This window comes from Microcebus murinus, chromosome 25, assembly GCF_040939455.1.
Source record: "Microcebus murinus isolate Inina chromosome 25, M.murinus_Inina_mat1.0, whole genome shotgun sequence".
Classification (NCBI taxonomy): Eukaryota; Metazoa; Chordata; class Mammalia; order Primates; family Cheirogaleidae; genus Microcebus; species Microcebus murinus.
The window spans coordinates 13,781,788-13,795,945 of record NC_134128.1 but is presented as its reverse complement, the minus strand read 5'-3'; the positions used below and the strand labels follow the sequence as shown (position 1 = coordinate 13,795,945).

The following is a 14,158-nucleotide window of genomic DNA, read 5'->3' as shown; positions in this document are numbered from 1 at the left end:
TGGTCATAATGTATATATTTCTCTATATTGCTGGATTTAATTTGCTAATAATTTGTTCAGGATTGCTGAGTCTAGGATCATGGGTTTCTTTTTGGAACTGTTTTGTCTAGTTTTGTTAGCAGAGCTATGATGGCCTCCTAAAATGAATTAGGAGGTGTCTCCTTCTTTTCTCTTTACTGGAAGAATGTGTGTAGAATTGATGTTATTTCTTCCTCAAGTGTTGGTTTTCTTTGAGGGAAAGTTCTAACTGTATAGTCAAATGTAATTAATAGATATAGGGCTATTCAGGTAATGTTTTAAAACATATTTTTTTATTGAGACAGTGGTACGCTCTGTTTTCTAGGCTAGGGTGCTGTGGCATCAGCCTAGCTCACAGCAACCTCAAACCCCCTGGGCTCAAGCAATCCTCCTGCCTCAGGCTCCTGAGTAGCTGGGACTACAGGCATGCGCCACCATGCCAGGCTAATTTTTTCTATATATTTTTAGTTGGTCAATTAATTTCTTTCTATTTTTAGTAGAGACAGGGTTCTCGCTCTTGCTCAGGCTGGTTTTGAACTCCTGACCTTGAGAGATCCTCCCACCTTGGCCTCCCAGAGTGCTAGGATTACAGGCGTGAGCCACCTTTTTACTGAGGATTTAGAGCAGGCATCCTAAAACTATAGCCCGCAGGCCACATACGGGTGTTTTTGCCTGTTTAGTTTTTTTTACTTCAAAATAAGATACGTGCAGGGTGCATAGGAATTTGTTCATAGTTTTTTTAAAACTATAGCCCGGTCCTCCAACGGTCTCAGGGACAGTGAACTGGCCCCCTGTTTAAAAAGTTTGAGGACCCCTGATTTAGAGTTTAGAGTTTCCTAGCTTTATGTAAAGGATTCAGTTCTAATTCTCAAATATAAGGCATTTCAATGCCTTGTCTCCTGACCCTATAGGCCACGCTTGAAACCTGATGGTTTACTTTCCTGACTGGCACACGCTTACCACCAGAATTTTTAGTTCCTTCTTTTTTGATTTCTAGATATTCCCTCTACTTTATCGCAAGCTAAACCGTGCATCTACTTATACATGTGTTTCATCTAGCATTTCTAGGTATTTTGTAGTTAGAAAGTATTTCATGCTTACTTTTCTTTATCAGCAAATACTAAAACTTGCACCTCACTGGACTTAACCATTATCATGTTTCTTTGACAGTGTTCACATTGTGCAAACATTGGCTCTTTAACACCATCACGGTATCTCGTTCATTGCTTGTGTGTACTAACTTGTGTTTTTTGATCTCTAGTGCACTCCGTAAGGCTTGCTGGAAGAGAAAGTCGACTGGAAGAGCCTTTTGCCAAAGACATCTACCAGATCGTTGATGAAGTTCTTTGTGCGGTGCTGCCGGTCATCCATGATAAACCGTTTGCATTTTTTGGCCACAGGTATTTGAAAAATCTGTTTTCTAAGACATCTGGGGGAGTTTCTTCAATCCCAAGTCTATGGCTAATGTTGTTCTTGGTGTCTTCTGAGATGCGTCCCTTTTGCATTGACTAAACAGCATGTTGGGTCATTAAGACTAATCACAACTTCTACAGTTCACCAGTTTGCATAGCAAGGATACCTTTTCTTTCCTTTTAGGCAGAAAATCAACACTTGTAACTCATAACGGCCACTCATATTCCATTTATTTTGAAAACTAAAAACCATGCAAATAGTGTATGTTTCTTAAGCTATTATAGATTGTATAACTATGAGGGTAGGTCATAGACCTTGGGTTCTGGCTGCTTCTTAGGCAAATTCCTTAGGCTTTTGAATTAGTTTCCTCCTTTATAAAGCTGGAGTAAGAAGAGTGCCTCCTTGTGAGGATTAAATGAATAGCGATCATAAATAAATTGGTACATAGTAAGGACTCAATGAATGTTGGCTACTATATTAGTGTTTATAAGTATAGGCGAACAAAAATTGAAAAATAAAAAGTACCCATCATCCCACCACCCAGATAACAATGCTTTAAAATTTTGCTGTGGATTGGGTGCAGTGGCTCATGCCTGTAATCCTAGCACTCTGGGAGGATGAGGCAGGCAGATTGCTCAAGGTTGGGAGTTCGAAACCAGCCTGAGCAAGAGCGAGACCCCTGTCTCTACTAAAAATACAAAGAAATTAATTGGCCAACTAAAAATATATAGTAAAAATTAGCTGGGCATGGTGGCACATGCCTGTAGTCCCAGCTACTCGGGAGGCTGAGGCAGGAGGATTGCTTGAGCCCAGGAGTTTGAGGTTGCTGTGAGCTAGGCTGACGCCACGGCACTCACTCTAGCCGGGGCAACAGAATGAGACTCTGTCTCAAAAAAAAACAAACAAATAAACAAAAAAACAGGTAAGGGACCTGAAAAAAGACAAAAGATGAGTGTTGGTGAGAATATGAAGAAAAGGGACTCTAGTCTGGGCAACAGAAACTCTGACTCAAAAAAAAAAAAAAGTAAAATTTTGCTCTGATTCTTTAGCACTTTCACGTGGTGGGGGCCTGTTTTATACCCTCAGTTAATCTTTTTCACTTATTGCTGTGAATACCTTTCACAGCCTGCGAGTAAATAATGCTTCATAATTTGTTTTATTAATCTCCTTTTGTGGGTATGCATTAGTTCTATTTTTTTTCTGTTATAAACAACGCTTCAGTGAGGATTCTTATAGAAAATTTAGCATAAATCTCCTGTCAATTTCTTAGGATAAATTCCCAGAATTGATGTTAAATGATACGCCCATTGTTAAAGTTCTTGATGCATATTTCCAAACTACCTGCACTTTACGCTCCATTGGCAATGAACATGAGATTGAGTTTCCCCTCCTTTCATAAAATATATCAATACAACTTACAAGAGAATAAGCCCTGGCAATCTGTCTACAGTATATATCTATATAATATCTGCAGCAGTTAACCAACTGTGTGGCCCTTTATACTTTTTTTCCAGTGACCCTTTATACATTTTTGTTTGTTTGTTTGTTTTGTTTTGTTTTTTTTTTTTTTGAGACAGAGTCTCACTTTGTTGCCCAGGCTAGAGTGAGTGCCATGGCGGCAGCCTAGCTCACAGCAACCTCAGACTCCTGGGCTCAAGCAATCCTGCTGCCTCAGCCTCCCGAGTAGCTGGGACTACAGGCATGCGCCACCATGCCCGGCTAATTTTTTCTGTATGTATTAGTTGGCCAATTAATTTTCTATTTATAGTAGAGACGGGGTCTCGCTCTTGTTCAGGCTGGTTTTGAACTCCTGACCTCGAGCAATCCACCCGCCTCGGCCTCCTTTTTTTTTTTTTTGAGACAGAGTCTGGCTCTGTTGCCCGGGCTAGAGTGCCATGGCGTCAGCCTACCTCACAGCAACCTCAAATGCCTGGGCTCAAGCAATCCTTCTGCTTCAGCCTCCCAAGTAGCTGGGACTACAGGCATGCACCACCATGCCCGGCTAATTTTTTCCATATATATGTATTTTAGTTGTCCAGCTAATTTCTTTCTATTTTTAGTAGAGACGGGGTCTTGCTATTGCTCAGCCTGGTCTCGAACTCCTGACCTTGAGCGATCCTCCTGCCTCGGCCTCCCAGAGTGCTAGGATTACAGGTGCGAGCCACCGTGCCCGACCAAGACTTTTATTATGCTGACATGAATCATTGAAAATATACCTTTCAGAAATCAGAATTGTCAATCAACAAACTTACACTTTTGTCTATAACATGATACTTTTCCCTATTGTGCTTATTATGATGTGTCTATGATACTTGTTCCTATTGACTTTTGATGGATGACCTTCTTTTTCTTTCTTGGATTTAGTATGGGGTGCTATATTGCTCTTTTGACTGCACTAAAACTAAAAGAGAAATACAAGCTAGAACCAGTACATTTCTTTGTGTCGAGTGCCACGCCTCCCTATGTAAGTATCTCAGCTTTATTTTAGGAAGGGAAGGGGAGAGGAGGGAAATGGGGGGCGGGGGGGAGGGGGGGAAGGTAGAAATGAAGCCATTATTTTCCTATCTGGTGAATTTTGGTCCAGTATGGAGACAATGGCAGGGATACTATGTGCTATTGAAAAGTTCCTCAAGTCTCCTTCAATATCATTCTCTCTCCATTTCCCTGAAATGCACTTCAACTATTCCCTGATGGCTCCCTGCTTTGTCCCTGGAACTTCTGAGCTCATACTGACCCCAGAAGTGCTTTCTCTTTCCTTCTGGGTCAGCTGGGAACTTAATCGACTTTCAGTAAAGTAACTGGATCAGAGCCAGGAAAAGAATCCCCGAAATTTCAAAAGGGGGTGGTGATATCACATTTTTGGAACGACAGTGGCTTTTTAAAGCCTGGCGCTGCTATTCCTGCTACACTTCCTCCATCCCCTTTGATGTCCTCATTTTTTATCTGGAGAAAGATGCCGGCTGGTCTGGGGCCCTAGGTTTGCAATGGCATTACTGATGGACTTCCTTCTCCCTGCTTTTAGAAAGGAAACAGTTTTCCCCCCCTGAAACCTACAGAGAGAGCAGTCCATGTCCCAGCGCTGATGTGACCATGTGTCCCTTAGATACAGATTTCAGTTTACGAGCAAGTGTGTTATATGAAATATCAGGGCTGTGTTGTTATTGTTTCAAGTCCAAGGCCAGGGTTTACATACCTGAAGATAAGGGATTGTCTGAAGAACAACTTTACCATGTCCTTAATGATTTTGGAGGCACCCCCCAGCATCTTGTGGAAGACAAGGAACTTTTCCAACAATATATCCCCATTCTGATGTCAGACATGCATGTCATGAGTACTTACACGTAAGTAACCAACATGATGGGGTTTTCTGGGTATCATGATTTATAGAAAAATGTAGACTGGCAGTTCTCTGAGGCTGCTTATAGGGGAAGACAAAATTTTAAGAGTTTGTTTTCTACCTTCTAAGCTTTGTCCTTGAAAACAAAATTTAAAAGAAAAAAAAAAGGAGAGCTTAGTTTTATTTCCTTTGAGACCACCTGTGATATTTGTACTAGCTTAGAATGGAGCCTGGGCACAGAAACTGTATCTGTAAAAGATGACTAGCACATATTTTTCTTAAAAAAAAAGAAAAAAATATATATATATATGATTAGACATGCATGTTTTGTTACAAAATATGTATTTGTTGACTACATTCCACATATTTTTCTTAGAAAAAAATATATATATGATTAGACATGCATGTTTTGTTACAAAATATGTATTTGTTGACTACATTCCAAACCATTGTCATCTTATTAGGGGGAGGTCAGCAGAAATGGATTGCTGTTTTTTGTTAAGTGTGGAGGCAAACCAGTGGGGAGGGGAATTTTGCTAGGTTTGCTTTTTTGTGAATTTTGTTCCAGAACTCATTTAGCTCTAAGGCATCGCTCCATTCCCTCATCTCACAGGATGTCTGTATTGACGCTTGATTCTTCTGATAGGACTAAAGTCCTAACACTCTGTAAATCCTTGCCTAATAACCTCCTAAAATGGCTCTTCCCAGTCTAACTTCCCCACAGGCATGGTGGGGCCCTTAGTCACTGTTACATGCTGTCATGCATTTCTTCTATTTTGCTTGGGCTTGTCCCCTGGATTTCTTGAAGACAACTGCTTGGGCCTGTGTTTCTTTTACTTCCTCCACAATGTCAGGAGCTGGGCACTGGGTCACCACTGACAGTGCTTGCTACTAGAAGTTTACACAAATGGCCACAAAATGTGGAACAGACACAGCCCCTTGAGATCTGAGACAATCCAACCATCTTGGACACGTCCCTTCATTCACTGCCCACCTCCGATCTATCACAAAGTCCACAGTTTATTTCCTAGATATCCCAAGTCTATGGTATATCTCTCCATTTCTGTGCATCCAAACCATCTTAGCCCAATTTGATTCCAATAGGCTAAGCTGCCTTGCTTCGCACAGATTTAGGATCAAAGAAATACAGCCTGACATTTGAATAAAACCCCAAACTTGAAACTTGACATTTAAAAAGACTATTAGTAATCAAAACAACATGGTTCTGGCATAAGAACAGACACATCAACCAATGGAACCGAACAGAGAGCCCAGCAATAAACCCACACATTTGTGATCAATTGATTTTTTCAACAAAGGTGCCAAGAACACACACAATGGGGAAAGGAAGTCTCTTCAATAAATGGTACTGGGAAAACTGGATATCCAAATGCAGAAGAATAAAATTGGACACTTTTCTCACACACTATATAAAAATCAACTTAAAATGGATTAAAGACTTAAATGTAAGACACGAACCTATAAAACTACCAGAAGAAAACATAGGGTGGAAGTTCCATGATGTTGGTCTGGGCAATTGGTTTTTGGGTATGATCCTAAAAGCACAGGCAACACAAGTAAAAACAGACAAATGGGATTACATCAAACTAAATAGCTTCTGCACAGCAAAGGAAATGATTGACAGAATGAAGAGATAGCTTACAGATTGGGAGAAAACATATGCAAACCACACATCTGATCAGAAGTTAATATCCAAAATATATAAAGAACTCAAACAACTCAATAGTAAGAAAACAACCAGTTAAAAAAACACATAAGGGACCAGGCATGGTGGCTCATGCCTGTAATCCTAGCACTCTGGGAGGCCAAGACGGGTGGATTGTTCAAGGTCAGGAGTTCAAGACCAGCCTGAGCAAGAGCAAGACCCCCTCTCTACTAAAAATACAAAGATATTAATTGGCCAACTAAAATATATGTAGAAAAAATTAGCCGGCATGGTGGTGCATGCCTGTAGTCCCAGCTACTCAGGAAGCTGAGGCAGGAGGATCGCTTGGGCCCAGAAGTTGGAGGTTGCTGTGAGCTAGGCTGATGCCACAGCACTCTAGCCTGGGCAACAGAGTGAGACTCTGTCTCAGAAAAACAAACAAACAAAAAACCAGGTAAGGGTCCTGAAAAAAGACAAAAGATGAGTGTTGGTGAGAATATGAAGAAAAGGGAACCCTTGTACATAGTTGGTGGGAATATAAATCACTACAGCCACTATGGAAGACAGTAGGGAAGTTCCTAAAAAAAACCTGAAAATAGAACTACCCTATGACCCAGTAATCCCACATCTGGGTATATATCCAAAGGAATTGAAATCAGTATTTTGGAAGATATCTGCACTACTCCCATGTTTATTCCAGCATTGTGCACAATAACTAAGATATGGAATCAGTCTAAGCGTCCATCAGGGATCAAGAAAAATGTGTTATATATACACATTGGAATAATATTCAGCCTTAAAAAAGAAGGAAATCCTGTCATTGGTGACAACCTGGATGAACCTGAAGGACGTTATGCTAAGTGAAGTAAGTCAGGCACAGAAAGACAGACACTGCATGATCTCACTTACATGCAGGATCTTAAAAAGTTCAACTCATAGAAGTAGAGAGTAGAATGGTGGCCGCCAGAGGCTGGGCTTTGTGTGTGGTGGGGAAGGAACAAAGAGATAGGTTTTCTTTTTTCTTGCTTTCTTTTTTTGAGACAGGGTCTCACTCTGTCACTCAGTCTAGAGTGCAATGGCATCATTAGAGCTCACTGCAACCTCAAACTATCTAGGTGCAAGCAATCTGCCTGCTTCAGCCTCCCAAGTAGCTGGGACTACAAGCATGCACCATCATGCTGGGCTCATTTTTCTATTTTTTTGTAGAGACAGGGTCTCGCTATGTTGCTCAGACTGGTCTTGAATTCCTGGCCTCAAGTTATCCTCCCACCTTAGCCTTCCAAAGTGATGGGATTACAGGCGTGAGCCCACTGCACCCAGCTACAAAGTTTCAGTTAGACAGAAGGAATACAATTTTTGAGGTCTGTTGCATACCATGGTGACTACAGTTAACATAATATATATTTGAAAATTGCTAAGAAAGATTTTAAATGTTCACACCATCAAAAAAAAATAAGTATGTGAAGTGATGGATACGTTAATTAGCTTGACTTAATCATTCCATGAGATGTATATATATCTCATATGTATATATATGTATATGTACATATATGTATACATATATGTATATGTACATATATCATATATCTCATATGTATGTATATGTACATATATGTATACATATATGTATATGTACATATATCATATATCTCATATGTATATATATACATATCTCAAATATCTCACTGTACACTAAACATATACAATTGTCAATTAAAAATAAAATTTACAAAAGCAATCCAAATCACTATGAGCAGTCAATGAAATAGTGCATGCAAAAGCTGTTTTTTAATAATTATGCTTTGTACAATGATTAAACAAACCATCTTTAAAGTCCACTTACCAGATTGAAACCTCCTGTTCGTGTCTTGTTAACTGCAAGATTCTGAGCAAGTCTCTTTAACAGTCTATGTCTCCTCTGTCAAAGAAGGTATAACAATAGTAACTTTCAGGTGTTGTGGTGAGGATTAAATGAAGTCGTACTTAGTAGAGAGTTTGACACATAAATCACAAGCCATTTTTAAAAACAAAACATGACAAAAAATATACTATTGAGTTCTTTCACTCCAAAGAAGCCCCTCAAACACCAAAAATAAAACGTTAATCACTCACACGGATATTCCACTCATAGAATATAGGAAATCTTAACATTCTCAGCCATTTCCCAGTGAATCAAATTACATTTAGCTACTCACAACTGTTAACTTTCTGCCTCCAAATTCCAACAACTCACCCCAAACCCTGGTCTCTGGTCCTCTCATCCTTCCTGTCTCACTTTCTCAGTCTGATCTTCTCTGTTGACCCCGCCTGACATGTCAGCTTTTTCCAATGTAAATCACGTCGTAGACCTGCAGAGTGTCTCTCGGTCTTCTCCTTCCCCATCACCTACCACCAAGGCTCAGAGCCTGGTGGCCCAAATGGCAATCTGTGTCAGATGGGCAATACCAGAAGCTGTGACTACTCCAACTCACACAAGCTGTCCCCATCTCTTGCCTGGACTATTGTGCTGCTGTCTCTTCTCTTTCTGGAATCTTGATTCCATATGTTAGGCTGTTTCATAACTGATCTTGTCCCACATATCTTGGATGTTGTGTCTTTTCTAAAAACAAAAAAACTTTTGTCCCCGTGTTTTGGTGTAGATAATTTCTACTGACTGTTTTCAAGGGCACTGATTCTTTCTTCAGCTGTGTCTAATCTACTGATGAGCCTGTTAAAAGGAATTCTTCATTTCTGTTGCTGTTTATTTTCAAAAATTCCCATTTGACTCTTTCTTGTAGTTTTCACCTCTCTAAGGAAATCCCCTGTTTGTTCATGCAGGTTGTCCACCTCCTCTGTTAAATCCTAAATCCATATTAATCACAGATATTTTAAAGTCCCTATCTTTCAATTCTGACATCTGGATCTTACCTATGTCTGATTCTTTTGATTGTTTTGCCTCTTAACAACGGGTTGCTTTCTTGGCTGTCTCGGTTTTTTCTTTTTATTTTTTTTTTCTTTAAGTTTCCACTTCTGTGTGAATCTTTTTTACTTTTCTTTTTATTTTTTTTTTCTTTAATGTCTCGGTTTTTTAGTTGCAAGCCAGCTATATATAAAACAGTAGAGACTGAAGTGAATGTTTTTTTTTTACACCTGAATTTGAGCAAATCTCTCCTTGTCATCTCTCCTTCTGTTGCTTGTTACTCAATGTATATGTTAACCTGTGGGGTAACACAGGGAGATCTTGGATGTCCTAGACAGCCTTAAGCCTCAGTGCTAGGTAGGCCCCCAGGTGGGTGGGTGGGACTTTCTCAGCGCCTACCTGTCCCTTCTCTCTGTTGCAAATAAATTTTGCCTTGTACCTGTGGTTGGCTTGAGTGGGAGAATCCTGCCCCTTCCCACAAGTGGCAGACCCATGCTTGGCTTTGACGTAGGATTGTTTCCTACTCTTTCCCCAGGAGTAGAGGGTTTCTGCTTTTGTCCTTCCCCTGGCAGCCACAGGAGTGGCTTCACCTGCGTCCCTCTTCACCCCTCCTTACCTCTCAGGGTGTGATGCCCACTCCTCCAAGGGGCTTCGTGCTTCTGCGCAGAATGACAGCCGGGCCTGTGCAGGCGGCAGGATCTAGCGCCTTGTCCCATGGCCACAAGCTGACTCCCTGTACAACGGGAGGTGGCTGTCTCTGGCCTCCTGCTTTGCTCAGCGTCTTTCTCCCGAACCCCTAGCCGAGGCCCGTGAAAAAGAGTTGGCGAGTCAGAGTGAACCTCACCTGACACACCTGGCTTCAGCTCTCCAACAACACTTTGTTCCAACTTCAGCTGATTTGAGTCTCGCCCCACTGCAAGGTAGCAGACGCCCTGCCCCCTTCCTCCCTGCATTGCTGAGCGGGTCTCTACCCGCCTCTCCCCTGCTGGGCCTGCCTTTCCTTGGAATTCCGATTCTAGCTGGCCTTGCAGATACTCTCAGATGAATTCAAGAAAACTTAAGGATGCTGTGTTTTCTCTGGGATTTTCCCCCCTCCTTGCTAGGCCTGGAGGGCACCGCTGGCTTTCTCCATCCTTGGCAGGAGAAGGGGTCTTGCCTGGACCCCTGGACGAGCAGCCAGACTGGCCCTGCCACCCACCCTCAGTCCCCTGCCACCCAGCCCACGTGCCCCCCCACCCCCAGGGATGAGGGTCGAGTTTGATCCTGATGTTCCCCACCTTAAACCCTTTTGGTGACGTCCTGTCACTCTTAGGATGACCAAAGTCCTTTACATGGCGTCGACTTGGCCTTATCTCTTCGACCTTAATTTGTCCCCACATGTGGCTGTGTTTGGGGACACATGGCCATTAATTCGTGCGCTTTCTCGTCCCTCTTTCCCTGCAGGCTCTGGCCCCTTGGCCCAGTTCTTTCCTGTTCGTAGACTGCAGAGCCTCTTCCTTTCCCCTTGGGAAGGGGCTTTGACCCTGTCCCCACCCCCGCTCTCCTGCCACCTGTTCTCGGTCACCCTGGGACTCTCATCTTCCATGCACTTGCATCTCTCGCTAGCTGCCTGCCTTTTCATGAAGGTCTGTCTCTCAGGTGCAGGAGGACAGGGACTGGGGCCACCCTTGGGTCCCTGGTGTCTCGCACGGTACACACATTTGCTGCTGTTGTGACACAGGAACCAACTGAGGGGCCTCCTGTCTTGAACCCACTTTTTTTTTTTTTTTTTTTTTTGAGACAGAGTCTCACTTTGTTGCCCAGGCTAGAGTGAGTGCCGTGGCGTCAGCCTAGCTCACAGCAACCTCCAACTCCTGGGCTCAAGCGATCCTCCTGCCTCAGCCTCCCCAGTAGCTGGGACTGCAGGCATGCGCCACCGTGCCCGGCTTGAACCCACTCTTGGTCCAAGCCTGGCAACAGACCACAGAGAGCTAGGAGTTCTCAGAGAGGCCATTGTTTCTGGGGAATGACAGAGGTGCTGGGTGTGACCAGCCTCACCCTGAGTCGGCCTGGGGGCCCCACTGCCGTCCCCCTGCCACTTGCCACATTCTAGAACAGGCGTCCTCAAACTACGGCCCAGGGGCCACATGGGGGTGTTTTTGCCCATTTGTTTTTTTTTTACTTCAAAATAAGATGTGTGCAGTGTGCATAGGAATTTGTTCATAGTTTTTTTTTTAAACTATAGTCCGGCCCTCCAATGGTCTGAGGGACAGTGAACTGGCTCCCTGTCTAAAAAATTTGGGGACCCCTGCTCTAGAAGTTAGATGATGCTGGAAAATGGCCTCCACATTGCATTTCTGGAAGGTTCTCATTGGTAGAAGTGCCACTGGTGGGGAAAAGAACGTTTGCATTGCTAGAACTAGCCACAGGGAGAGAAGTGAGTCCACCCCAAGTTTCACTGCAGTTGATAACAGGAAAAAAAAAAATTCTGGGATGTTGCTTGTGACAAAACGACTAACCAGCTCTTTTACGTTTACAGCTGTGACACACCATCTAAGGCTGTTCTTTCTTGTGACTTAACATGCTTTGTTGGAACCAAAGACATAGCAAAGGATATGGAAGGTGAAATTATTTTTATAGTCTTGAGTGTTTTATTGAAATATGCGTTTGATAGTTTTGGGCTAATGTCAACTGGCAGTTACTGCAATGAGTAGGAAATTGGTCTAAGTTTTATTTAGCATAACAGGAGAGATGTTGGTCTGGTGTAAAATGAAAAAAATGCAGGTAATACTGCTGTAGACTGATAGATCTTAGAGAAATTCAAAATACAGGACACGTAGAACGGAAGACCTTGGAATTAGCTCTACCACTGGGTATCAGCTCTTATAGAAATAGTATCTCGAAGTAAATCTTTAGTTGTGGTTGGTGTCATTTGTCATTAAATATAATTTTGTTTTATTTTTTAGCCTGGAAAGGTATAACCAATGGAAGTACCAACCTTCATGTCCTTCCAGGAGATCATTTTTACCTTAAGGAACCTGGTAATGAGAAATTCCTCAAAGACTACATAGCCAAGTGTCTAGAAATATCATCACTTGCCAATTTTTAGATAATTTCCCTTTCGGTCTTAAAATAGTCAAAGCGATACGATATTCTTCGCAGCTATTCAGACATAACACATTAGTTTTATTTAGAGATTGGAAACGATACATTTTCCATTGGCATGGTGATTTGTTATATATAAATTTATTTCTCTGAGGAGGATTTATGTATCTGAAAGGCACATGGGTAAAGAACACTCCTGACAAAAGAGTCTTTTATCTTTGTATTAAAATCTTATGTGATTCTCATCAGTCGGATGTTTGTGAATAAAATTCATGCTTGGTAAATTATCCATTCTTCTTTTAATTATTTTAATGGTGAAATGATGAACAGGGGAAATGCCGAAATTTATTTATTGTTTCGCCAAAGTTCGATCTAACCTTTTGAAACGTAGGGGAGTTCCATTTATAAAAAAAAAATGAAATGCTTTATTAAAAGAAGATAGCCTTGGCCGGGCGCTGTGGCTCACGCCTGTAATCCTAGCTCTTGGGAGGCCGAGGCGGGCGGATTGCTCAAGGTCAGGAGTTCGAAACCAGCCTGAGCAAGAGCGAGACCCCGTCTCTACTATAAATAGAAAGAAATTAATTGGCCAACTGATATATATATAAAAAAAAATTAGCCGGGCATGGTGGCACATGCCTGTAGTCCCAGCTACTCGGGAGGCTGAGGCAGGAGGATCGCTTGAGCCCAGGAGTTTGAGGTTGCTGTGAGCTAGGCTGATGCCACGGCACTCACTCTAGCCTGGGCAACAAAGCGAGACTCTGTCTTAAAAAAAAAAAAAAAAGAAGATAGCCTTAAACAATTATTGTCACCTGTAACAGCAAGTGCCTGGCCCCCCTTTCTAAGGAGTTGCTTCTACGCCAATTGCTGGTTGGCTTTGTGTGGCCCTGCCACCCCGGCCAGCCCTCCCACAGAAAACCAATCCAGAGTCTGGCCCCTGGCTTGGCGTAGGGAGTAGCCAAGCACAAATGCCATGCCTGATGGGCTGCCTCAGCCTCACCCTGCCGCACCTTGAACTTGACATTGGGTGAAACAAACAGGGACCAAGAGAACAAGCAAAGCAGAAACAGGGAAGATTAGCTGAGTGGGAATAATGGCGGAACACTATCAATGGGAAGGGAGTGAAGTGTCACTGAGACCCTGGAGTTGCTTGAACTCTGAACTCTGTCAATTTCCAGACTGTGTTTGTCTCTTCAAGGGCTGACTCTCCCGCAGATGCCCGGATTTCCTTCTTTCCTTCACATCGTCGCAATAAACTCCACTCTTGATGTGACTGCTGTCCCTTCCTAACAGCCTACACTGCTTAACATAACATCATCGACATGTTTATGATCACATAATAGGCGTTTATGTTTTTGTTACTATTTTTACATAATGGACCTAAGGTCTTAGTACGTAAGAATAAGGAAAATGCATACAGGAGGAATTTTTCAGAATTTATCATTCTTTTTTGACAAAGTGCAAATAATATAAAATGAATTATGGGGTGGGTTTTGAGTTCAAATTCATGTTATAAATTTGGGCTACAAGCTGCCTCAAGCCAATTATGTTAAATGTTAATATGTGTTATAGTTTACCTTTAGTTTGATACTGTTTCTAGAGCCCCCTTACTAAAGGATTGATACAAAAGCAATTTAGATTTATGATTATCGATTTGAAAAAAAAAATGTCAATACAGTCTGTAAATGGGAGTCTCCCGGTGTGGCCAATGCCGGGCTTTGGGGGTGGGTGAAATCCACATGGG

At 42.2% G+C, this 14,158-nt stretch overlaps 1 protein-coding gene across 3 annotated transcripts in view; it reads left to right on the top strand.

Moving 5' to 3' along the window:
* OLAH (oleoyl-ACP hydrolase) overlaps positions 1-12,704 on the top strand; it is a 50,270-nt gene extending 37,566 nt beyond the window's left edge. For all 3 annotated transcript variants that reach the window (XM_075997543.1, XM_012737991.3, XM_012737992.3), the window contains 5 exons: positions 1,280-1,418; positions 3,796-3,895; positions 4,603-4,772; positions 11,852-11,934; positions 12,279-12,704. In XM_075997543.1, the coding sequence (XP_075853658.1) occupies positions 1,280-1,418; positions 3,796-3,895; positions 4,603-4,772; positions 11,852-11,934; positions 12,279-12,421 (635 nt within the window). In that variant the 3' untranslated portion in view covers positions 12,422-12,704. The remainder of the gene's footprint in view (positions 1-1,279; positions 1,419-3,795; positions 3,896-4,602; positions 4,773-11,851; positions 11,935-12,278) is intronic.
* The last annotated feature ends 1,454 nt before the right edge of the window (positions 12,705-14,158 follow it).